Here is a 25,233-nt window from a genome sequence, read left to right as displayed (position 1 = left end):
AATGGGGTCTAAAAAGCTCCGACGTACCTCTGGGCACACAGAACGGGCTCTGTTTATTTGGGCTGGAACAAATGGCGAGGCATTAGATCTCCACGTACTATGGAATTCATCCAGTGATGGCAAATGTTGGCTGTGGGAAAACTCAAGTGTTTCATGACGCTTCAGGCCTTATTGTTGGACAAAAGCATTTTAAATGGATCTTATGCCCCGTAGCATCCTGAATGTTTTTAAGGGATAATTTGTCTGTGCTTTGAAAGCAGGATGAGGCTTGTTTGTTTCTCATTCCGCTGAGTTTGAAGACCCAAAGTGGGTAAAAAAGTTTTGTGTTGAGAGAAGACACATCCTGGAGCTAAGGCTGCACAGTTAATTCAATTCAAGTCAAAATTGTGATATGGCCTTGTGTGATTAATAAAAGGCTGAGATTTCATTTAAATATTTAGTTTGTAAAGTGAAGAAGCATACTGTTTTATGTGTGTCTTTTTTTTGTTGGTTTTTACTTGACTGGAGTTCACTTTTGGGTCAACTGAAAGAAGCTGGTTCTTCTAAAGGAGACTCAAGTGTAACTGTATGTAAAGTGACGTAATGGAAGTATTGATAGATATTTTCTTCTGTATTGTGATTTATATCTGGATGAAACAGTTTATCAAAAAAAGAGAAAACTCAAGGGTGAGGACTTGGTTCTATTCATCAGTTGCTGATGGAATGAAAACAGAACAAAGGGGCGGGGCTTAAGCAGACTAAATGATTGAAGAAGTTTGTCGTGTCACTGGAAGATCCAGTTCCACATTTTGGTGAAAAAGGTAAAAGGTAAAATGAAATAAAATAAATATATAAATAAACAAACATGCATGGATGAATCATTCACAATAAGACCAATGAGATACATTTAGAATATCAATAGGATGAATTTCCATTGCAACAATAATCATTTATATTGGAAGCAGATTTTTTTTATAGGAAACTTTACTAGGAAACTCAACTGGGTCTAATCTTATGGAATAAAATTTAATGAAACATTCTTCAGAATATCTTCTTTTGTGTTCCGCATAAGTAAGAAAGTCATAGAGGTTTGGATCAGCATGATGGTGAGTGAACTTTCCCTTTAAGGAAAACCCCAGTTTGAACTTATTGGAATACACTACATTATTTTATTCTCAGATTTTTGCTCTGACTTGCAGTCTGAAAAAATTAGCAATAGTTCCGTCGAAAGATGTCAAAAATATTCAATATTTAAAGCTGATTTTAGAGCACACATTGCTTTCATTTGTCACGCGTCTCCTAGCAATGAAGCGTATATGTTTATGCATGTTTTCTTTAATATGTCTTGAAAGCCTGGTGGTCTGTGATCCCCAGTTCTTCAGTGTATAATGCCATTTTTTTCTCTGTAATCATTTGCAAAGTTGGCAAGTGTATGTTGCCTGTTTTAAAATTAGTTCCGTGCTGTTTCAGTGTCTATATGCTTAAGCAGCAGCAATATGAGATGTTAAATGTTTCTTCAAAATAATATGTTTTGTAACAAATCAGTCAGTCCTAGCTGAAGCTCTAGCACTAGGAGGCATGGGTTTCTGGTGCTGACAGCCAAATGGTTCCACTTGTAAATTATGAGGAGAGAGTGGCTCCAGTCATCCACTGAAGAGTGAGGATGACGCCTGTAAATACAAGTTTTGAAACCCAAGATATGGCTTTAAAATAAACAACCGATCAACCATGCCACTTCAATGAAATATATACAATATATAGTGGAGCGATCTATACAATGCTGTGATTTAACTCTGTGTCATTCTGTTCGGCTTCCCCCACAGTAGATTTGAATTCATCGGCATCTAGCTGTGTCTGCTCTGTGTTGCTCATGACAGCGATAATACCCCGAGCGGTATTATCGCTTTCCTCCATTATTTTCCCATTATCATTAATCTTGCTCATGTCCACATTCTCAACTGTAGGCATCTCTTTGTCAGCTGAGCTTTTCAGTTCATCTACGTTGCAGTTTTTAACAGCGTTTTTCTTGATGCTCGGCTCAATCTCATTTTTTACACCATCACTAATTAGCTTGTCTTTATTTTCCTTGTCGTTCACCATGCCTTTGTTTAGTTGCTGCTCAGGAGTGACTGAACTGGTTTTCTTAGGTGTGCCGTTGGTGTTGCTGCAAAGTCGGGAGTCCCTTCCAAGGTTGTATCCGCTCTGTAGCATGGAGAGCGTCCGCTGATGCACATCTTCCCTATGGCAGCGGTACAGCCCACGGAAGGCCGAGCGAAACTTCTGGGACATCAGGTTGTAAACGACAGGGTTGATCGCACTGTTAGCGTAAATGCAGGTTCTGCAGAAGAGCAGGAACCAGGCATCCAGGTATGGTGTGCTCACGAAGGAGTTAATAAGAACCAGGGTCCTGTATGGCATCCACAGCAGGGCGAAGAGCACAACCACCACTGCGAGCATTTTAGTGACCTACAGAGGTGAGAAATGACAAAGTGGCTCTTTGAGGTTTTCCCGTATACTCACATATACACCAATGGCATCAAAGCATTCTTAGTACCTTCTGATTGCTTCCTTATTAATTCAGAACACTTCCTTTTTAATATTTCTAAAAATGACAGCAAGCATGTTTGTCATGGTCACATATTGTACTATATTTAACAAGTTTTAACAAATTAACAACAGCTTAAATTAGCTGTAATTTAACAATAAATTCATGAAAACGTGTCTCCTGGAAAACTGTGGCTTACTGTGTTTTATTAATAAGTTTCAACTCTTATTAACGTATATGTGTTTAAAAACCATCATAAGTCAACAATTTTGAGTTAACATCATCTGTGTTAGCTCGATAGGCCATGCTTATAATAAAATCGGCAGAATTCACAACAGTGTTCAATACACCACAAAAAAAAAAAAAAAAAATCGATAAACATTTTTATGCTTTCAAGGCATAAAAACACATGTACATGATCAATAAAAATAATATGTACTAACAATGCAGCACCTGCATGTTTTTTTTTTTTTGTTTAGAGGTATTATTTAGAAAAAATATACAAAAAGGCTTGGACTGAGTGCTTTGCATTAAATAAAATCTCATCCTTGTCTGTATCTCAAAGAAACAATTGCATTTTACATTTGCATTTGCATTAAAACAAATGTAGAAGTCTATGGCAAGCAAACAGAGGGAGTGGTAGAGAGAATGACAGAGAGAGACAACAAGACGAGACGCGCTCAAAAATCTTCCAGTGTCAGTCAAACATCATCTTTGACGGTTAACAGGCAAACACTGCTGAACTCCTGTGAGAAGGATGGAATATATCCACACCAGGTTTTGTCTGTCAAAGAAAACAAAGCAGTCCTCCCTAGTGTGTCCTCACTCATTTCAAGCGACAAATACATACTAAAATTCATCCTATTAACATTCACAGGCACTCCTGTGGGGTTCGAGCGTATTCATTGTCTCATGCTAGAGATAGACAACCGGTGACAGAGACCTTCAATAATAGTGACAAAATTGTCTGCACAACAAAGCATCTAATTGAAGCTGTGTGAGGTTGGGAGGAGCTCCATTAATTAACAAAGCAGGAGATAATGACTGCATGACTGGCAGTGACAATTTGAATATGCATTTGAAATATCAGGTTATTGTGATTGCTTATCAATGGAAAACAAGGTCTTAACACAGCACAAACAAAGCCGGCTGCTACTCATGATTAGGTTAAATAAAGGGGAGCCTCTACTGTAGTGATGACTTTATCAGATTCATAGGAGAGATAACTTCACTCAACCACCGCGGTGGCACAGGCATCTTGAATTGTATTGAACTTTATGAAATTTTGCAGATGAAGTGATCAAAGAGCTGGAGGTGCACCGTAACTGAAGTACAAAAGCGGAAGAAAGGGAGCCGCTCTTATAACCTCAAAGAGCATAATCTCCAGGAGTATTAAGCATACTTGAGTGAACATCACAAATCATATTATGCAAATGCTCTACTTAAGTGAGGCACTCTTGAATCTTCAAGATTTTGATCTGAGGTGAAGCGATCATCTCCGCACACACATAAGTGCACTCAAGGTAAACGCAGGGACATGTGCACATAAGGTCACTGAATGGTCTGAATTGCATGATATTATCTATTTTTATCTGTTTGATGCTCTGAATCTAAAATTAAATTCATTAGATCTATATCACTGAACTATTGTTAAAAAGTCTCAGAACTACAAGTATAAGTTTATCTGTCAGGGTTATTATAATTAACTTAAACAAATGCCATAAAAAAGTATTACATGAAATGAAATAAATGTTAACTTACATAAAATAAAATTAATAATGAATGTTTATTTTAGTTTATCTGTTTTATACAAATGTTTTTTAAATCAATCAAAAAACAATAAAGACAAAAAGATTAATAAAAATGTGAAAAAAATATGATTACAAATTTTGTCAAAAATAAAAAAATGGGAAATATTAACACTAAAAACCAATTCAATACAAATATTTTTGCTCTTAAATATACTGTTAAAATTACATGTTAACAGCTGCTGTGAAGTCTGTTCATCAGGAATAAAAGAAAAAAGAGGAAATCAATAACTTTTATAGATTTTAAAACTTTAATGATTAATTTGTATTTAGTTTAGAATTAGAGTTTGAGAACTTTATTCAATTGCTGTATAGCCTATATTAATATGACATTTATTATAATGGGTTTAAGTGAAGATAGTTTTAATTTCACTTAAATTAGAAATTATTTAGTCTAGTAATCTAGTCTAGTCTAGTCTAAGAAATGTTAAAATTGATAGCTCTTAATTATAGTGTAATGTGGCTTTCAATGGTTAAATATTAGAGGGGAAATTATTTATAGGGAAATCGGTATTAATTGGTATCAGTGATACTGGCCTTTAGTCATAAATAAAGATGCCATTAAACAAATATTAAAAATACACTGTATTTATGTTGTTTGTACATTCACTTGAAGATTGAATTTGAAATTAATGCAAAAGTATATTTAAAAACTTTAATGTTAGGTGGGATTAATCGCGATTCATTTCAGAACAAGAAGTGCAATTAATCAGTTATTTTTATTTTTGTTTTTTCTCGATTGACAGCACTAATACACAGCAGTATTTACTGTCAACTGTGTGATTGTATATCCATTATCAATCAGGAAAAAGATCTTTTAAAATTCTTGGCCTTTGCAAGACTTCATGCTTTTGTTTTCTCACTGCCTGCATCATATCTCTAATGTCTATGATCTATCACAGAGTCTATTATTCCAGAGTCACAACACAGCTGTGGCTGATGTAGTGACGTTAATGTAGACCCAAACAGTACCCTGATGGCCCCTAATGCCTCTCTTCTGATGAGATAGATCCTGATGATCTGCTTTATGATGATATTCTACCATTAGGTACACTTTCACATAATAAATAATGAGCTCAGATGTTTGGTCTGCATCCATATATGTGTTTATTTGCACAAATGAAGGTGTGCAGAGATATTATTGTGCTTTATACAGAACTCCAAAGCAAAAATGACTACATTTAGAAAACATTTAGTATACATTACTTCCATTTTGATGCTATCAGTGTAAAAGGTGTTGGTAATGGTTTTCAAAATGTCACCCAAACAGACTTTTTCTTATCTTAAAGTACAATTAGACCTCATTCACTACACTCTGCATCTTTAATTAAGCATTGTCATATAAACAGCAAGTCATAAATAGACAGTTAACAGTCATTTAGAATCAGACAATGAAAAATGAATGCGGCTTCTGATTAGGTGACTCACAAACCTCTGACTCTTTTGAATGAATCATCAAAATGAATCAGTGACTAGAAGTCATTAGTTCACAAATCGAAAACCAATATTCATGCTGTGTTAGTTATTGCATGACAGAAACACTGGAACACAGATAATTTAAGTTTTACGACTGAAACCAAATGCAGCTGGGTATCAATTATTGTATCTTTTTTCATTTTTTATGCAATTTACAAATTAAGATGCAACCAAGTAAAATATAATATTAAATAAAAGATTGACTTGATTATCTTAATACCCGCCAATTAAATGTGTCATTTACTTTAAATAGGCTATTATTTTAATCTCCACCAGAAAAACATAGACACATTCTTCTCCTCACAAACTGACATTTAGTAGAGTGAAACATTGTTCTCATAAAAAAAGAACTGACCTTTCAAAAAACAAATGTGAGATAATAATCATAAGGCACAGTACAGCAGGGAAGAACTGCCCCTTGTCTGGCCTCAACTGCAATCTCAGTGGATATCAAAATGTGGAATTAGTCCTAATTGTCTAAACACAAACTTTTGCACACGCACCTGTTTCCGGGAAGAAAGAGCGCTCTTTGGGCGTCCCTGGCGACCTGCTTTTCCGGCGTCCGCTGGTTCTTTGCAGCTCCTCCTGAGAGTGGGGGCGATAATGGTACCTGAGTCTGGTGGGTGGGGCAGAGGATTGAGGTAAAGGATTCGGGCGATGAGACCGTATAGAGCGATGGCCAGGAGCAGCGGGATCACGTAGAAGATGGCGAAGTCGATCAGGTATATGGGCAGGTAGAGGTCTCGAGAGACACGGTAGCCGCACTGAACACGGCCGTCAGGGTTCACCTGGATGTCCACCAGGAACAGCCAGAGCATACAGTACACACAGGTGAAAGCCCACACTCCGGCAATGATGCGTTTGGCTCGGGATACCGTACAGACCGTTTGAGCCCTCATTGGGTGACAAATAGCGATGTATCTATAGGACCACAAGAAAACAATAATATTTATTATTTAATGAAATATGTATAATTGATTTATTTAAAGTATTTCTCACTTTGGATTCACACTTGTGATTCTCGTCAGCCAAAACAGATTATTTAAGGTAATATTTCCTCTTTAATATTTTGTGTTTTGAAGGGATTTAATGGTACTACATAAACTCTCTTCAAATAACTGCATGACTCTCTATGCACCATTTATTTATATATAAAATAATTAGTGCTGTGAAACGATAAATCACGATTAAATGCATCCAAATAAAAAATATTTTACATAATATATGAATGTGTATTGTGTTTATTTATTATGTATATATAAATACACGTAAAGTATATCTTTAGAAAATATTTACATGTATATACATGTATATTATTATATTTAATATAAACATATTTAATATATAAACATAAATTATTTTTCTTAAATATATACATGCATGTGTTTGTATTTATATATACATAATAAATATGCACAGTACACATATATATAATATGTAAATAAAAACCTCTATTTTGGATGTGATTAATCGCGATTAATGGTTTGACAGCACTAAAAAATTATACAAATATTAGGAAAAAAACATAATACAAAATAAAGCAAAGTTATTTTGATTGGGAGCCATCAGTTAAAAATAAAGAATGTCATATTTAATACCATGATGTAATGACAACATGTATAAGCCTAAATATAACAGGGTTGTGTATTCTCTAGTTGTTTATAAGATTATTTTCGGTCATACTTATATTATATATATATATATATTTAAACATTATCAAAGACTACTTCCTTGTGGCTTATTTGTAGATTGTACCCTAAATATTTGCTCTTTATTAAGTATTTCCTTCCTTTTTTACCTCAAAGATCATAAGTATGACTAAAGTTTAAGACTATATATTTAGCCTTTTTTTGTATTTATATAGTAAGCGCCACAATACTCCAACCAAGTTTCATACCCTTCCAATTAAGTAAAACCTTTATAAAATTCAGAATGTAAATGGTTTGCTCTAAAAAAAGATCACCAGAGGGTTACAGGGTTAGTTCACCCAAAAATACAAATTCTGGCATTAAGGCATACAAATTCTGGCATTCAGGAGAAAGTGCGCCATGCTGAAATTAAACAATGCTGATCACGTTACGTTGTGTTCCAAAGATGATTGACGAACTTGAGGGTTTGTAATTAATTACAGAATTTTAATTATATATATATATAAATATATATATATATATATATATATATATATATATATATATATATATATATAATGTCAGTTTGTTTGTATACCTAAAATAATCAGCCACAAAAACAGAGCATTTATCTCATATTATCTTAATATCATTCAACTTATTTTCATGTTACATAACTATCACAGTCTTCTTCCAGAATTTGAGTCCAGCCCTCAGCTATTTTATTTGAGTTTTACGTTACTTAATTTTAGGTCTTACCTCTCCACAGTGAAGGCTGTAATTGAACAGGAGGACGCATTAATGCCAAGGTACTGGAAGTAGGTGATGCCCAGGCACCCAGCATGCCCATACACCCAGGTGGCCATCAAGCTCTCTGAGATATTGGGCAGACCCGCGGCCACCAAGACCATCAGGTCGGCCACGGCCAAGCTCACCAGATAGCAGTTGGTGGGTGTACGCATGTGCCGTGTGGTAAGAACCACCAGCACGACCATGACATTTCCCACTATGCCCACGCCACACACCAGCAGCACCAGGAACACAGATACCGTCTTATACTCCAGGGACTCGGACACAGCATCCCCAGACCCCACCAGGGAGATGTTAGTGGGGGTGTCCATTCTGGAGCTCACATTTTCCTGCATGATTAGTCCTCTTGATGTGAGTATTTACACACAAGATGTGAAGAAAAAGGCAGAAATCAAATAGGTGATGGAGAATAAAAAGCTGAATATAATCTATTTTGATATTCAAAAGAGTAAATATATTTAAAAAAAACTGTCTGTTCAGTTCCAGCTTTTATTGATGTTCTTTTCTCTTATTAAGTATGTTGTTTAATTTTCTTGGCTTCAACAGCATAATGATGTTCATCTGCTGACCGCAGCCTATTATTTCTTCTGTAACAGTATTCTTCCATTAAAAGCATCGTATTGAAATCCAGAGGCTAATTTTTTTTTCCCTCACGTTAATGCAACCGTCCATCCAATTGATCACTCTGGAATAAAAGATTGCAGAAGTCAGCAGGGAAAAAGCAAGTCTCAATCACTGTTAAGAGGATTTCATAGCCGTCTGTTAATTACTAAATAACAGTCCATTTCATCTGGCGCAAAAAGATAAGGCGTACACTGAGGTGGGAGCATCACATATTAAAATAACATGATGCATACACAGACTTCCTATTTGTTCTCTTTATAAATGTTCCCATAACACTTGCTCCAGTAAGGATTTTAGGAGACTTCCTCTGAACATTATTGAGACAGGATGAGAAGCTTTTAATTATTCAAATGAGACATTTTAAGTGGTGCACGGCGATAAGTAGGGAAAATCACAGAATGACTTATAGCCACACAGCTCCAAGGATCTTTAAATTATACAATCTTTATGTTGTTTTTTCATACACATTGAAGTATCTTAGAAATCTTCGAATGACCTCAATAGCTCTTGTTTAGTGCATAATTCACAAAAAAACAACACCAAATGGTAGAAACGTCTGTTGAATACTCATCATCATGTAAGTACACAATGTTTGCCACAAATATTCTTTGATAACATATTTGAACATTAATTCTAGTCTGAAAATTGCGTTTTGAAATCCATTAAAGCAACTTAATGGGGCCAAGACGTTGTTCACAGGAGCTTGAAAAATCCAGACATCTGTTGCTCTTTTCAATCGTCTCTTTGCCTTGTAAATAAGACTGCAATGCCTCTCGGGGCTTCCCTAATAAATTGAGGTGGACACGATGTGAAAAGTAATTTAACTCAATCCCGCCTTCCCAACCCTACAAAACCCTGCTCGGACTTCATCTAACTCTATTTCATATTCCATTATTACTGCTCTGGCAGTGCAGATATATACAAGAACACTGCGGTGTGTGTGTGTGTGTATGTGTGTGTCCCTCAATGTTTATTATTGTATATATATAAGGAACATGTTGGAATTTTAAAATTATATATATTATAAAGTAAGTGGCAAATAATGAGTGGCTAAACCTGTTATTCAACAGAAGCACTATTTGTAACATCCATCAGATGTCTGCTGTCACATATATAAAAGAGAGCTCTTCCTATTCTTTGTCTGAGCTTGATTCGAAGATGATGAGAGTCAGACGTGCTGCTATGAAATGGGCTGTCATTCACATTTGTTTAGCTCTCCTAATTGACTGTATCACTACCAGAATCATAAATCAGTAGAATGCACTCTAAGGCAAACAGCATGGCTGTGTCTCAAAACCTAGTGAGCTGCCTAACTAGACTGCATTTTGGGGCATCACAGACTGCTTCCGAAATGGAACATGCCTAAAACTGGTGTCTAGGTAGTTATCTCACTAGTTTTAGAACACAGCCTACTCTCCGTGCAAAAATCACAGTCTCTCTTATAAATGTGTACCTGAACAAGAAAGCAGACTTTCCATGAATACATTGGAAATATTCATAATTCGAGTTAAAATAATAATGTAGATTTTTGAACATTTTTAAAGCAACGTTCCGTTTTCTAAGCAAGTTGTTAAAGCAACATCCAATTTGCAAAATATTTTGGCGCCTTAAAGATTATGTGAACTTATGAACCTCTGTATCTGTGCAATACATGAATACACGCTCAGCTTGTAATTTTTTTATATCGCAATATTACAAACGTTCAATTATATAAACGTAAATAATCATTAGCACCGATCTTCTACCCGAGCAGCTGTATATATTATATTAAAATAGACTTGAACGAAACAAGCTAGAAGAATTTCAGTCTTGTAAAACGCGCAGATCTTTAACCATTAAGTAAATACTTAGCCTATAATATAAGTGCATATTATACATATACATTTGTCTTAAAAAATAACATTTTTAGGAATGAAGTTCTGATTTAAGAAATCACTTAAAATTTGCGTATTATGGAAACTGACATCTACAACTTCTCAAGATAGAGAATAAAGCGTCTCCTACCAGATTTTCGTGCAGTGTCGGCTGTAAACCCCAGATGAAAAGCAAAATGCACTGATATGAAGTATATGACATGACGAGCGAATAATCTGATCTTGTACAGAAGCGCTAGTAAATGCACTCTTAACTGTAAGTCTTCTTGTAGGTCCCTTCATCACAACAGCGCCCCCTAGAGGAAGAGTTCGCCGGTAATTCATGCGTGTGTCTTGAGTGACTTGAAGCTCACTGAAGGCTGTAATTAAAAATTCATTCACAAAATGTTCTACCCCTAAATAAATTAACATTACTTTGGAAAATGTGTGTAAATCAGGATAATTCATATAATTTTATTATTTGTTCCTGTATGACCTCAGTATAATATCGTCCCCGTAATGTATGCCTCGGAATATTTAATGTATTTATTTTACATGCTTTTCTATTAATAATCTAATAATATTTCTTTATTTTACTTTATAAAAAAGGTATGTTTTTGTTTTTATGCAAAAATAAATACATACATATATCTTTATATTATGCAACGAAAAAAATCATCTGGTCGCGCTGTGATGACGTCTGGGTAATGGCCGCTCTCACTGTGTAGTGCAGGGTTTATGAATTTCTCCGGTAGAGGAAAAATAAGAAACCAAGACAGATCGCTCATTGTTTGAACACAGTCACCCCAAGGAGAGAGACCGGGTGACTACCTACACTGAGACCTTGTCTCCTAAGACTCTGTGGTTTGAAAGGTGACCGAATGTGTTTTAATACGCGATGTCCGTGTGTTGTGCAGGAGGGAGCGCTTTATTGTTGCATGAGATTTTAGCTCGTGTGCATCGAAGACACATCGTGCAACGCAGAAACTCGTGAATTTAGACTTAGAAAGTGAAGTATGTGTATTTACCTGTAGTCTAGGCATTTAAGTGGCGCGATTGTTCAGTAAATGTCGGAAATTGTGTCGGTTTTTAAGTGTGCGGGCAGGACTCGGGCCTGTTAGCCGCATCGCCATCAACGAGCTCTCCCGTTAAAGATAAAGCGGCTAGTAAGACGTGTCGGTCTCCCTCTCATGAATCCATTGCCTTAATATGAGAAGGTAAACAAGTTCCAGACGACTGGCCTTTGTGTGGTATGGAAGAGTTTATGTTTATGAGTTTAAGTTTTGAATGCGGTTAAGCTATTTTACGTTAGCGGGCTAATATATGGGGTATTGTTATGGAAGAACTAGTCTAGTAGGGTAACGTTAGTTTATTCATTTTAAAAGGGATTTTGTTTATGAAAGTGTAGCTTTTATATAAAATCACCATTGTATAGTTTTCATCTAAATACCATTGATATTTAAATGATTGTCGCTACAATAAAAACTGACAGCTTTGTATAAGACACTGTCATTCAAAGATAAATTAAGTGACAAGCATTTTTAAAGTGAGGTATCAACCTAAGTAAAGCTTATTTTTGTTCATTTTACAAACAATATCTCATTTTTAATATTTGCACAATATTAGTATATTTAAAAGCTTAAAAATATAAATGGTTGTAGTTGTTTTATGCTTAGTTTTAAGTCAACCCTCAGAGGGTTCAAGCATTAACTTTACTTATTAATTATTGTTATCTTTAATTTTGTATGTATATATATATAGAGCGAGAGAGAGAAAAAAACTCAAAAAAAATTGAATATCATGATAAATTACATTTTTGTTTTTGTAACTTATTTCAAAAAGTGTAACTTTCAGATATTCTAGATTCATTACATTTTAAGTAAAACATTTCAGAAGTTTTTTTGTTTGTTTGTTTAATGATTAGATCTTATAGCTCTTGAAACTCAATCCAGTGTCTCAAAATATTAAAATATTTACATTTGAGTTTTATTAAATGCCCATCCCTACAGTGTAAATTCCGGGGATCTCTTGTTCTTTGAAACCATAATAATGGGGAAGAATGCTAACTTGGCAATGGTCCACAAGATGATCATTGACACCCTTCACAAATAGGGTAAGTCACAGAAGGTCATTACTGAAAGGGGTGGCTGCTCACAGAGTGCTTTATCAAAGCATATTAAATGCAAAATCGGTAGGAAAAGGTACACAAGCAACAGGAGATGATCGCAAGCTTGAGAATACTGTCAAGCAAAGCAGATTCAAACACTTGGGAGAGCTTCAAGTAGTGGACTGAAGCTGTAGTCATTACATCGAGTCACCACACTCAGGCGTCTTCAGGAAAAGGGGTACCAAGCCACTTCTGAAACAAAAACAACGTCAGAAGCATCTTAACTGGGCTAAGGAGAATAAGAACTGGACTGTTGCTAAGTGGTCCAAAGTCCTCTTGTCAGATAAAAGTTAATTCAGCATTATATTACCTAATAAAAGTCTGGAGGATGACTGGAGAGGCACAGAATCAAGCGGCTTAAAATCCAGTGTGAAGTTTCTGAAGTCAGTGATGATTTGGGCAGCCGTGACGTCTGCTGGTGTTGGTTCATTGTCTTTTTAAATCCAAAGTTAATGCTGCCATCTACCGGGAGATTTTGGCTTCCATCTGCTGAGAAGCATTATGGAGATGCTGATTTACTTTTCCAGCAAGACTTGTCACCTGCCCATTTATTAAGTGTATTAATGAACATACTTTAAAGAACTTGAGCTTTTCTGTTTTGCAAATCCTCTATTTTTTTTATTGATCTTAAGAAATATTCTAATATTTTGAGATACTGGATTTCTGACTTTCATGAGCTGCAAGCTCTAATAATTAAAATTAAAACAAAAAAGCTTCTATAATTTTTAACTGTATATGTGTGTATATATATATATTCTAAATTTATTTTCTTTCTCTTTTTTAAATTAAGTATTTTTTAATGCATTTGTTATTAAATATAATTAATTAATGTTAATTAAAACATAATATGCCAAATAAGTATTTACTAGATTTGTTATGAAAGTGTTAGGTTTCCAGTAGTTTGCAAAAATAGATATTATTTTAATAAGGGTTTTAATTATTTAGTCGGGTCTTAGAGGGCCTGTTAACTGAGACTTTTGACTTGTTTGGCTGATATTCAATGTCTGCTTCAGAGTTCTTGCTGATGGATACGCCTGAGAGCCCCACCCAGTCCCCACAATCTCCTGAGGAGGAGGAGAAGGGTCTCTCTGACAACGAGCTGCTAGAGTTGCCCGAGTCCCCATCAGAAGTTGACAGGGGAGTCTCAGACAGTGAGCTTTTGAATGATGATGAGAATGAAGTACAGGAAGGTGGAGGAGACTCAGACTTTGAGGATGGAGACAAGGTAGCAGCTAGACGAGAAGATCCTGAGGAGGTATCAGACCTGGAAGACTACAAGATGGACAGGGAGGAGAGAGAAAACGTCCACCAACATGACCTCGGTTTGACGGTCCGAGGAAGCAGGCAGGATGCTAGCCAGTCTCCTGAGGAGGAAATCCTTGAAACGCCGAGATCACCTGATCCTGACTCGCCAGGGCCAGAAGACGAGCGACCTTTCACCCCAGCAGAAGAGGAGCGAGACGAGGAAGATGAGGCAACCACCAAGTCTGGCCTTAGCCGTGCTGAGCTTGAGGAAGAGGATGATGAGGAAGAAGAGAGGAGGCGGCGGAGGAGGGCGGCAATGGTAGTGAGCGATTTGAAGGATGAATCTTCTGTGTCCAGAGATCTGGATGAACATGAGCTGGATTATGACGAGGAGGTTCCAGAAGAGCCGAGTGCTGCTGCTCCTGAGGAGGAGGAGGGAGAGAAGGGTCCCGCTGGGGAAGATGGAGAAGATGAGGAAGAGGATGATGAAGAGGAGGAGAAAAGACGGAAGAGAAAGGAAAGAAAGCCAATTCTGCCCCCAGATAACAAAGACACACCGCTTAGAAAATCTGAGGACTTGAGGGAGAGAGGCAGGAGAGATTCGTTCCGTGATAAAAAGAAAGAGGAAGATGATGGAGAGATTGATGAGGGAGAGATAGATGTAAGTATGTTGAAATCATTTGTGATTAGCATATGATAATAGGAGCTGTTCAATCTCAGTTCACCACTGCAGAGCAAGTCATGCCATTTTTTTCTTATGTTTTTTTTTTTTTATGGAGGTGGGGGTTGTTGCTGATATAAACTATTGCTTTTTAACTTTGTATTCTGGATTAAAATTTTTTAATTTTTATGAAACCCAATTACATTTGTTTAAGTTTGTTTTTCATGTCGCAGATAATTTTTTTGTATGACCAGATCACAACAGTAGAGGGAGCAATTGAATGCAATATCTTTTTTTTTTTTTTTTTTTGTAGAATGAAAATGACAGGCATTGCCAAATAGGAAAACAGAATTATATTATTCTATCACATGATCAACTTTTTAAATACTGTAAACTATGTAGTTACACAACCATTCAAAAGTTTGGTGTCAACAAGATTTTTAATTGTTCTTAAAAAAAAAAAGTTTTATTTACCTAAAAATACAGTGAATAAAGTAATATTTCAGAAATTATTTTAGTATGATGATTTGGTGCTCATATAGATTTTTTTTTATTTACCATGTTGAAAACGTTTATATTATATTTAGATTTTTATGGAAACCATGATACTTTTTTCCCAATATTGTTTGATGAATAAAAACTTACATAAACGCTCATTAATAGGTGCTGTAGTAAGAGTGTTGCGGTTTATTTTTTAGGATGATGATCTCGAGGAGGGCGAGGTCAAGGACCCGATGGACAGGAAGATCAGACCCCGGCCCATCTGCAGGTTTTTTATGAAAGGTAGTTCTTCATTCATGTGATTTCCTGAATACTTTAAATCTGCTGCTACAGCTTTTCTACATATCAAATTGTGTGTTTATGTAGCCCAAGGTAATAATCTAACATTTTCCCTTGATGATAACATGCTTTGAAGTTTGATAAGCCTCACATTTAGTTTGTTGTTCAGCATGTGCCTAAGTTACAACAGTAGAGGGAGCAATTCAATGCAGTATTTTTTCTGTGAGCACATTTGTCTTCACAGCACATTCCAAAAGCAGTGGATGGTTTTGATATTGATGCTATTTATTTATTTTTTTAATTACTAATATATATTTAAATATCCCAATGGTTTCTGCCTGGTCTCTTGCAGGTAACTGCACCTGGGGCATGATCTGTAGGTTCATCCATCCAGGAGTCAATGATAAAGGCAACTACTCCCTCATCTCCAAGCCAGATCCCTTCTCTCCTAACGGAGCACCTCCTGGAGGAGGGGCAGGTGGACCTCACCCCCTCATGCCCGCTAACCCCTGGGTATACATCCTCTGTGCTTAATTTTCTACTATTGTGTTTCTTCCTTAATTAAAAGTAAGTTTAAATTTCAGTTCAACATTTGAATCTTGTTTTCTTCCAGGGAGCCCCTGCCGTAGAAGAGTTGCCTCCTCCGCCGCCTCCTCTAGATCCTCCGGTGGAGAGCGCCTGGGAAAGAGGCCTTAGACATGCCAAAGAGGTACAGTTATATCGCCACTACACCTGTTTTAAAATGGGTTTTGAGTGAACAATTTAGAAAAAAGTTCCATCTTTAGGTATTGTAATATTGTCTATGGGATTTTTGAGGGGAACTCATGCATTCAAATGAGTCTGTAGTGTGTCCTGCAGTGGTTTTGTGATAGGAGAAAAGTTTAAAAAATGTTATAACTAAGGCAAAATGTTATGTATTTTGATACTGATGCTGTACTAAATACGATGCTTTCTTTACTGCAGGAAGAATTTGTTAGACAGGAAAGGTTACCGGTTAAACTGAACAACCTTTGATCTTGTTTCAACTGAAAAAACATTCCCTTAGGTGTTAAAGAAAGCCACCATCCGGAAAGAGCAGGAACCAGACTTTGAAGAAAAACGTTTCACCGTAACCATAGGTGAAGATGACCGTGATTTTGACAAAGAAAACGACTTCTTCAGGGAACGCGGCTATCGTATCACCAGAGAAATCAGAGATGCTGGGTACGAAACAATGACTTATCATGATCTTAATCAGAGAGTGATCTCTTCCATTCCTTACCTTTGTTTCTGCTAGTTCATGAAGTTAAAATGTGGTTGTGGGCAGTTTGCATACTTAAAGGTAATTGTCATCCATCTAAAACTATTGTTAAAAGCATTTTGATAATTCTTATGCATATTAGTTTCCATGACCTAAAATGCTCAGAATTTTTGTTCTTGCTAAAAATGTATTTGTCTCACAGCAGGACCATTTAAAATGGCAAAAATGTGGTGAACAAAAATGCACAAAATGTTGACCCAAAATATACATTATCAGTTCATGTAAATTTTAACGTAAATTATTCTTGTTGATTAAAAAAAATGGACATAAGCTCTCTGACCCATACTGTAATTTTTTTTTCTCTCTTTCTGTATTGCAGTGATATTGAGTTCAGAGATCCAGGTTATGGGTGAGTATCATAAATCAATTGCCCCCCTAAAATTTACATATTAACTCCCACATCTAAACCACAGTTTATTATTCTTCCCAACTGTAGTGATCCATATGGCGACCCGTACTATGATTATGAGATGGAAGCTTTTTGGCGAGGAGGCCAGTATGAGAATTTCCGAGTGCAGTACACTGAGACCCCACTGCCATACTATCCTGTGAGTACATACTGATATAGTGTACAGCTGTTTTGTTTAGTGTTATATGTTCCAAAGAGCTTTTAGTATAAAGTAAAAAAAAGTTACTGATACTTGATGCTTTTAAATATTTACAGTGTGCAGGCACATGATGTGTAGGCCAAATTACTAAAACATGTTTATCATACAAAAATGGTCGATTCTTCAGTGCTGCATTTGAATGACATGTACATGTATTTGTACTACTGAACAATTTTGAACGATTTGTTTTTTGCATCAGGATCGAGAGCGGGAGCGAGATCCACGCGAGCGCCACCGCGAGAGGGAACGTGAGAGCGAGAGAGACCACCGCGAACGGGAGCGCAGACAGAGAGAGCGGGAAAGGGAGAGAGAGCGGGAACGGGAGAAGGAGAGTCGGCGCAGGAAGGAGGAAGTGGGGAGGGATCGTATGAAACAGGATGAAAAGGATGGACGGCCTCGAGAGCGGCCTCCCAGAGAGCCACGGGAGAAGAAGGATGATAAGGAGAAGCCACTCAAACCACGTTCACCCACAAACATGCCACCCAGGTGAGTTTAAAGCTTCCTGCTTAACACTAGTCCCAGTCTTAGAAGGGATGCTAAGAAGTCATTGACTGTGATATATATTGCACATTAAAGTCTGGTGAAATATGGCAGCTATAATAAATGAAAGCAGGCGGTTGACGCATTCGCTCTAGAAAGCTTAATCTTTGCCCAGCGTCTACTCTATTTAAGTTATAGCTGATAAAGATGTCTTGGTACACTTTTTAAACTAAATTTGCTGTTGTCTCATGACCCTGGCACACTAGTGCTTATCAATGTGGCCATCTGTTGTTGCTGCATTTTTATTGTTGTTGTTGTACTGTCTTTTTTGTTTCATTTTTGGCTGTGAAATATTGGCTAGGGCCAGTTTTTGCCATCTTGTGAAACAACTGATTAGTGGAAAAATTTAATTCTAGTTCAAATCAAATTGTGAGGTTTGAAAAGACACAGAAATGTTAACTATATATTTTTTCTAAAGTAAAACTAACTAAATAAACAGTGGACAAAATTTAGAAAATAATACTTTTACATCCATTCAGGGTGAGTACATTTGCACAAGGTTTTTCATTAAAGTTGTTGTATCTATTTTAGCTGTATATTGGTATGTTGCATTTAAATGGTCAGTGAATATAAAATGAATTGAAAACGAATCTGTGGCACAAATTCACACTTGACTTATTCTTCATGGAAAGCTCTGCAGGGGGAGAGTTCTTTGCTTTAGCACACTTTTGAACCTTCCAGCATTTTGGTATTTCCTGACATTATCAAAATAATAGTCTTCTCATGTTGGTTTTATTTCCCTTAAAAGTAATTTCTTCATTGCTGTATTCAATTGCATAACCGAAGACTCCGATTGCATATTTGATTATGGTCACTTAATGGGAAATTTCCAGGAGGATTGCATCTCATGACCACACCAGTGCTGCACTTTTGACTGTCTATGTCATGTCAGCTCTCATTTTTCCTAGTTAAAAAAAGAGATTCGCTTTTAATTATTTTAGGCCAAAATCCCACTCAAAATTGACAAATTTCCAGCTCATTTGTGTTGAGTAAATGACTTGTGTTCTCAGAATTCCACATACTTGCGTGGAGTCATTTACCGGGTTGTGTAGGGGAGAGATTCACACCTACGTGATTTTCTTTTGGCTTCAGAGAACTGTTGCGTCTCAGATTTCTAAACTTCATGTAATATAACCAATTTTGTGCAAACAGTTATTTCAGCTTATACTTTTTGCCCTTGTGACTGATTTATAAACCAAGTTTCAGTTCCACTGAGCACTTCTGATGTGGTTAAAGTGCTTTGTGTTCATTGACAATGCTGGATACTCAATACAGTATTGTTATTTGGGGCCTGCTTGCTTAAGGGCAATAATATTACCTTAGCACCACTCACATTCAATACAATTTTGTTAAATTACATTATTCTGGTTCCAAATTGTTGTTAATATACATAATAACTTCACCTCAGGCTAGAAGGTTGTGTATTGTTGTGTGATTGTGTATTGTATCTGGTGTGTGACCCTTTTATGCTTGCTGCTGGTCAAAAGTTTGAAATAATGAAAATCTTATGTTCACAAAGACAAAAATGTGTATTGTGAAGTGTGTAATGTTGTTGTTAGAGTATAAATAATATCTGTAAAATCCTAAAGCTCAAAGTTCAATGCCAAGCGAGATATTTGATTTAACAGAATTCGCCTACAAAAAACGACCCGTTTGGACTACAGCCCTCTAGTTCCTGTAGTAATGACATCACTAAAACAGTTTTTTTGACTAACCTCCGCCCACATGAATTCACAAACAGGGGGCGTGGCCTTGTTGCGCTCCGACGGAGAAGAAGGAAGAGCTGTTTGTTTTTGTCGCCATGTCGTTGAAACGCAGTTTTTTTCATCTCTGAGTCCAATCATCTTTGTTTGGGCTTCCCAGGAACGCTGTACTTTGACATTAATGGTTACAATTTATGTTTAACTCGGTTCCCGAAAATTATAATGCACATGTAAAACTATGTTCAGCTCATTTTTGCTGAGGACAGCTTGCTGAGGACAACTTTCTCAATCTCAATCAGTTTAATGCTGGATTTGCACAAAGATTATTCTTGAAAGATGGAGCAGTTCCCTCTTTGTCTGGAGAAGTCGTTGTTTATGGACCACAACTGGTAAGTGTATTTTATTATTTAAGTTGGTGCGTTTAACAGTTTCTGTAACTTATTACACAAAGGGCAACGCTGTTTAGCTTTGTTAACTAGATGTTAGGGCTGTGCAAAAAAACAAATGCGGTTTTTATGCGCATCTAAAACGCTCCTGTGATTATAAATACATCTCCAGCACGTGCGTTCTAGCCCAATCACGTTACCAGGAGGGCAGCCTGCTCTCAGCTGCTGTCGAATCACAGCACAGGAACCGCTGGCCCAATCAGAACTCGTTACGTATTTCTGAAGGAGAGGCTTCATAGACCAAGGAAGTCATCAGCCCGTTTTTGTGACAGTGAAAACAGCAGTATACAGATAGGTGAATTGTGTGAAAAATACTGTGTTTTTTTACACGCGAAACATGAACACATGTTATATTGCACATTGTAAACACAATCAAAGCTTCAAAAAAGCGCGTAAAACGGGACCTTTAAAATGTCATTTAATCCTGTGGGGGGAAAGCGGAATTTTCAGCAGCCATTACTCCAGTCTTCAGTGTCACATTATCCAGAAATTATTCTAATATGCTGATTCGGTGCTCAAGAAACATTTCTTACAACTATCAATTTTGAAAATAGTTATGTTACTTAATATTTTTGTGTAGTGACGTATTAATTTCTATACATGTAGTGAATAATTATTAAACTTTTTTGTTCAATAGTTGTATACATTTTTATATTCATTTTATGTGTGTTATTGTGCAACATGCAACATACATTGTCAATGTTTCAAGGTAGGATTTTTTTCATTTAATATTCTCAGGAAATGTGTCAATGTAGTATGGAAATAAAGCCTCTGCAACAGTGTTGCATGATTTTGGAATTACTAGATTTGCTTTGCATTACCTGGATCACAGGTGAAAGTTTGATTCTTGTGATACCTATTGTAACAAGCTGACGTAAACATTTGATTTTAGTAGCAGTAACGTGATCATGAAACAAAGGAATTTTTTGACTTGGCAAAGGAATGAAGGAAGGAAATCATTAAAGCACGGCATGAACCATTTACCAGGCGTGGTTAACACAAGTGTGTGAGCTTAGATCGATGCTGTTTGCTCGAAAGCAACTCCCTGTGACGTGTGATAACAGTTTCAGGCTTTACCTGAATGTATTGGGTCATCGCTACTCAGTGCTTAGATGTTTAAGATTCAGTCTGATGATTCGTTTAAGGAAATTGACATTTGTAATGGCAATAATGGAACTGCAATGGCATTTCATAACTTTGCCACTGGCTGAAAACTTGCCTAAATACTGCATTTGACTGATACTACACTTGAACTGATACTAAGGGGGGCCGATATGAGCAAATCCTCAGTTCACAATAGAAGTAAATGTTTTTCGCAATAATCAACATTATCAACATTGTCACACTTAAAAGATTCAGATCATGAAACCAATTGTAATATTACACAAAGAAAAGTCAGACCAGTCAAATTTGGCTTAAAACTTAAAAGGGGCATCATAAAATTAATTGGTACCTTACTTCCTTCAGGACGCAGAGATTGGGTACCAAGTAGAGGTCAACCAATGTATCAGTTTTGCCGATTAGTCGGCACCGATAGTTGATTGCCGGAACAATCTGTTATGGGCAAAAATCCATGCCGATAGTTTTCCGGGTTGTGTCTGTTGCTGGAGCAGCTGATAAAGCTCTGTTTTCATTATACAGTGCGACAACGGCCTTTAGTGGTCGAAATCACTGACAGCTCATGCTGTTTGTTTAGACACTTGACGCTGCATGCTGAACAGAGTAAACTTCAGGCCCGGATTTAAATGTAGCTTACAGAAAATCCTGCCACACCTCAGAGCAGTATTCACATAGTTTACCATTAAATTACATTGTTCACTCCGAATCGTTGTTAATGTACATAATGAATTGTATATTCAGCATTTCCATCGAAACGTTTGTCTTTCTGGGGCTCTAATAAAGTCTGTATGCTTCATTTATAGAGCTATAATATGAATTGCTCTTTCTGTTTGCTCGTTTTTGTTTTTTAAACACTGAACTTCAAACTAATCTATGCCTCGTTGTTCATTTTTTAAGTAAACTTGTGTCCATTTGGCGAATAAATAAATGGTTTTAGACCGCTTCTTAAGATGAACGCGACATGTCCTTAGTGTGTGTGATAACGGTGAGCTCTCCTAGACTCAGCACTGCTCTTTTATTTTGATTAGATAATCATTAAGTGTTCAAGGATAGAAGCAGTTAAAGTGTGAGAGTATACATTGTGCTGGGATAAATGTAGGGCCCTATGTTTTTCGCGATGTGGAAAACTTGGACGGAGTTGCGGAATCCATTCTTAAAAGCAGAATTCAGTTAAGCACGTGTGACACTCGCTGTGATTTCAGCATCTGCCATCTTGCTAAATGAGGACGAAAACACATGAAGTTCTCCAGAACTGCTCTGAGAGTCACTTCATGAGCATTTGACCGTTTGATTTGAGCAAAAGCATCACATCACAAGCACAGAATTGTAAAGGTTTACACGGCAAAGTCCGGTTTGTTTTGAAGTCTACTGTTCAGTAGAATATACATAGCCTACTGCTGCTACTAAAATGAAACAAAAATTATTTTTTAAGGAATAAAATCACACATTTCTTCCAGAAAAATGTAATTACGGAATTTGGAAATAAAATGGAATTTAGGAAAAAATTAAACTGATTTCATAGGGCCCTATTAGAGTGTGTTAATTTCAACATTTACTATTACTGTAATTATTTTTATTATTATTATTACTACTACTACAATTAGTATGGTTCAGTACTGTTTTTTTATTTAATTTTTTTGTATAAATAAAGCACTATTTTAGTTTTTGTTCAGTATCCATTTTAAAAACTAGCAGTTAATTAATCTGTATCGGCCAGTGTGGTCCAACCTAGCTATTGGTATCGGCAAAATCCAATATCGGTCAACCTATAGTACCAAGGTTTGATTTGAAAAGATTTGATTCCTGCCGTCATAGAGATCTTGAATAAAAGTAGGGATGGGCGTTTTCCGCAAATATCACATTCGAATATTTGAGCTCACAAAAAACGAATGTTCGAATATTCGTTTATTTAAATTAAGTTTAATGAGACAGACGTTATTTTTCAGAAACATTTGTTTCCGTCATTTTGAACAAGCTTACACACAATAAGCTTGAACACTACACATCGTGTTTTGTAGCTGAAAACCTTTAACAATGCATGCAAACAAACAAAAGTACAGATTAAAAGCAACAAAAAAAAAAGTGAACTAAGAAAAAACGTAAAGCAGCCTGCAGCAATTAGGCTGTTGTAGAATGTAGCCTACACTTAACTTTGAAACTTTTAAACTGTCAGCAAATCTTTTTTTGCTTTTTTTGTATAGTTTTACATGTTCTTGTTAAGAAATACGGGCATGTAAACATGATCGAGGGAAAGTTGGCTCCTTAGTCTGTTAACAATAAGGCCGGCCGTGGAGAAACACGCTCTGATGGCACAGACGTTGTCGGGACTCACAATAACAGTGTGCTAAGCGAATAAGTTTTGTGAAGCACTTTGTGTTTTCGTTTCACCACTGAATGGGATCCTCATGTGGTGGAATACATGGCTCCAGCAAGAACTGTTCCCACTCGTCTTGGCTGGACTCTCTGTAATCATCGCTGAAGAACTGGCTCAGCCTTTTCCGACGAGTGGGCATTGCATCCTCTTCATCGTTGGCGGCGGCGGCTGCATCCGCACCACTCGCATCAAGGAAACTTCTCTCATGTTTTCGTCGAGAAACCTGAGATGTTTGTGCCGATGGTCTAGGGCAGATGCGAGAAGAGTTTTCACTGCATTCTCCAAGTTAGCGGTGTTCGTCGCTTGAGAGATGCCGCAACAATATTCTTGAATTCAGTCACTTTCTGTGATTCTCCAAGGCATATTTGAAGTACTGTAGAAGACCGCAGTTCTTATGGGCCATTCACATATCGCGTCTTTTGCGTGCTCAAGTTCGTTATTTCCAATGTAGGCGCGCAGTATGCGCACTCATAATGGAAGCAACACGGTCACGATGCGCACGCAGTGGGACGCGCCCGTTTTTTTCCAGGCGCGTCCGCACCGCATTGAGTTTAAAACATCTCAAGCTTTCAAGTCATGTGACAAGAACTAAACATTCAGCTTCATCCTTTCCAACGTTGAAAGCTCAGCCAAGATGAAGGAACAGCTGATCATAGCTGTATATGGATTGCCATTTTGAAATAAATTTAGTAGCAGAGCTACTGAACGTTTTTTTTGTGCTGCAGATCCATTTATCCTTTGCTGAAATTTCCACGTCTTCATGGAGAGAGCGCGTCATTGTTGCTTTGCAACGGCAGATGCCTCAGGAGCACTTCTACCCGAGTGCTTTGGAAAGGAGAAAGTGGTGCGCCTTGCTTGCATACATCTTCAAATATGCCGTGGAGAATCACAGAAAGTGACCAAATTAGGTTTTATTGTGAACTTTTTTTTTTGCGAAATTCGAGTATCATTTTATTTATCGAATAATTAGAGTAGAACGAATATTCGAATGTTCGACTATCCGTGCACACCCCTAAATAAAAGGCCTCACTGAATAGGCCAGAATGCGGACATGTTGTTGTGTCATGGAGATCACTGTATGTGGAATGGATTGATGCTGTGAAGAAGAGTTTCCCTAAAAAGCCATCCAAACATACATTATTTTAGAAAGCGGAGTTCAATTTCAATTTCTAAGGCTTTGGGACTCCAGTGAACCACAGCCAGAGCCATTATCCACAAATGGAGAAAACTTACCTTCCAAACTTAACTACCTACCAAAATTACTCTAAGGGCACAACTGCGACTCATCCAGGAAGTCATAAAAAACTTTCACAGCACTGTGCGTGTGTGTGTATGTATGTGTGTGTGTGTGTGTGTGTGTGTGTGTGTGTGTGTGTGTATATATATATGTATGTGTATATATATATGTGTATATATATATGTATATATATGTATATATATATATGTATATATATATATGTATATATATATATATTAGGGCTGTCAAATGATTACAATTTTTAATCAAATTAATCAGAATTTTCAGTGGATTAATCAGGATTAATCACTATTTGCAATTACACCTGAA

General features: G+C 36.7%; 2 protein-coding genes across 4 annotated transcripts in view; one reads left to right on the top strand and one right to left on the bottom strand.

The window, feature by feature from the left end:
- Positions 1-1,363: 1,363 nt before the first annotated feature.
- Positions 1,364-11,013, bottom strand: trhr2 (thyrotropin releasing hormone receptor 2). Its single transcript, XM_026287392.1, has 4 exons — positions 10,875-11,013; positions 8,196-8,931; positions 6,312-6,729; positions 1,364-2,445 (listed from the first exon to the last, which is right to left on the bottom strand). The coding sequence occupies exons 2-4, from the start codon at positions 8,579-8,581 to the stop codon at positions 1,750-1,752; spliced, it is 1,500 nt and encodes a 499-aa protein (XP_026143177.1). The 5' UTR covers positions 8,582-8,931; positions 10,875-11,013; the 3' UTR covers positions 1,364-1,749.
- A 403-nt stretch (positions 11,014-11,416) lies between these two features.
- The window catches only part of zc3h18 (zinc finger CCCH-type containing 18), a 38,134-nt gene continuing 24,317 nt past the window's right edge, over positions 11,417-25,233 (top strand). For 2 of the 3 annotated variants that reach the window (XM_026287390.1, XM_026287391.1), the window contains exons 1-9: positions 11,417-11,596; positions 13,904-14,796; positions 15,495-15,579; positions 15,929-16,089; positions 16,190-16,285; positions 16,622-16,779; positions 17,196-17,225; positions 17,313-17,424; positions 17,684-17,970. In XM_026287390.1, the coding sequence (XP_026143175.1) occupies positions 13,915-14,796; positions 15,495-15,579; positions 15,929-16,089; positions 16,190-16,285; positions 16,622-16,779; positions 17,196-17,225; positions 17,313-17,424; positions 17,684-17,970 (1,811 nt within the window). In that variant the 5' untranslated portion in view covers positions 11,417-11,596; positions 13,904-13,914. Of the gene's footprint in view, positions 11,597-11,618; positions 11,941-13,903; positions 14,797-15,494; positions 15,580-15,928; positions 16,090-16,189; positions 16,286-16,621; positions 16,780-17,195; positions 17,226-17,312; positions 17,425-17,683; positions 17,971-25,233 lie in introns of those variants that run through there. The other variant, XM_026287389.1, reaches the window with a different exon arrangement.

Source organism: Carassius auratus, chromosome 18 (assembly GCF_003368295.1).
Source record: "Carassius auratus strain Wakin chromosome 18, ASM336829v1, whole genome shotgun sequence".
Taxonomy (NCBI): domain Eukaryota; kingdom Metazoa; phylum Chordata; class Actinopteri; order Cypriniformes; family Cyprinidae; genus Carassius; species Carassius auratus.
Note: the sequence above shows the minus strand (reverse complement) of the source record. Positions and strands in the feature narration are given on the sequence as shown.

What these genes read in the sequence shown, in the direction of transcription:
- trhr2 (XM_026287392.1), bottom strand. Translation starts at nt 8,581, where the DNA reads ATGCAGGAAAATGTGAGCTCCAGAATGGACACCCCCACTAACATCTCC. An exon ending in ACAGCCTTCACTGTGGAGAG is followed by an intron (nt 6,730 to 8,195) that starts GTAAGACCTAAA and finishes GTGGTCCTATAG; the next exon opens with ATACATCGCTATTTGTCACC. An exon ending in CTCTTTCTTCCCGGAAACAG is followed by an intron (nt 2,446 to 6,311) that starts GTGCGTGTGCAA and finishes TCACCTCTGTAG; the next exon opens with GTCACTAAAATGCTCGCAGT.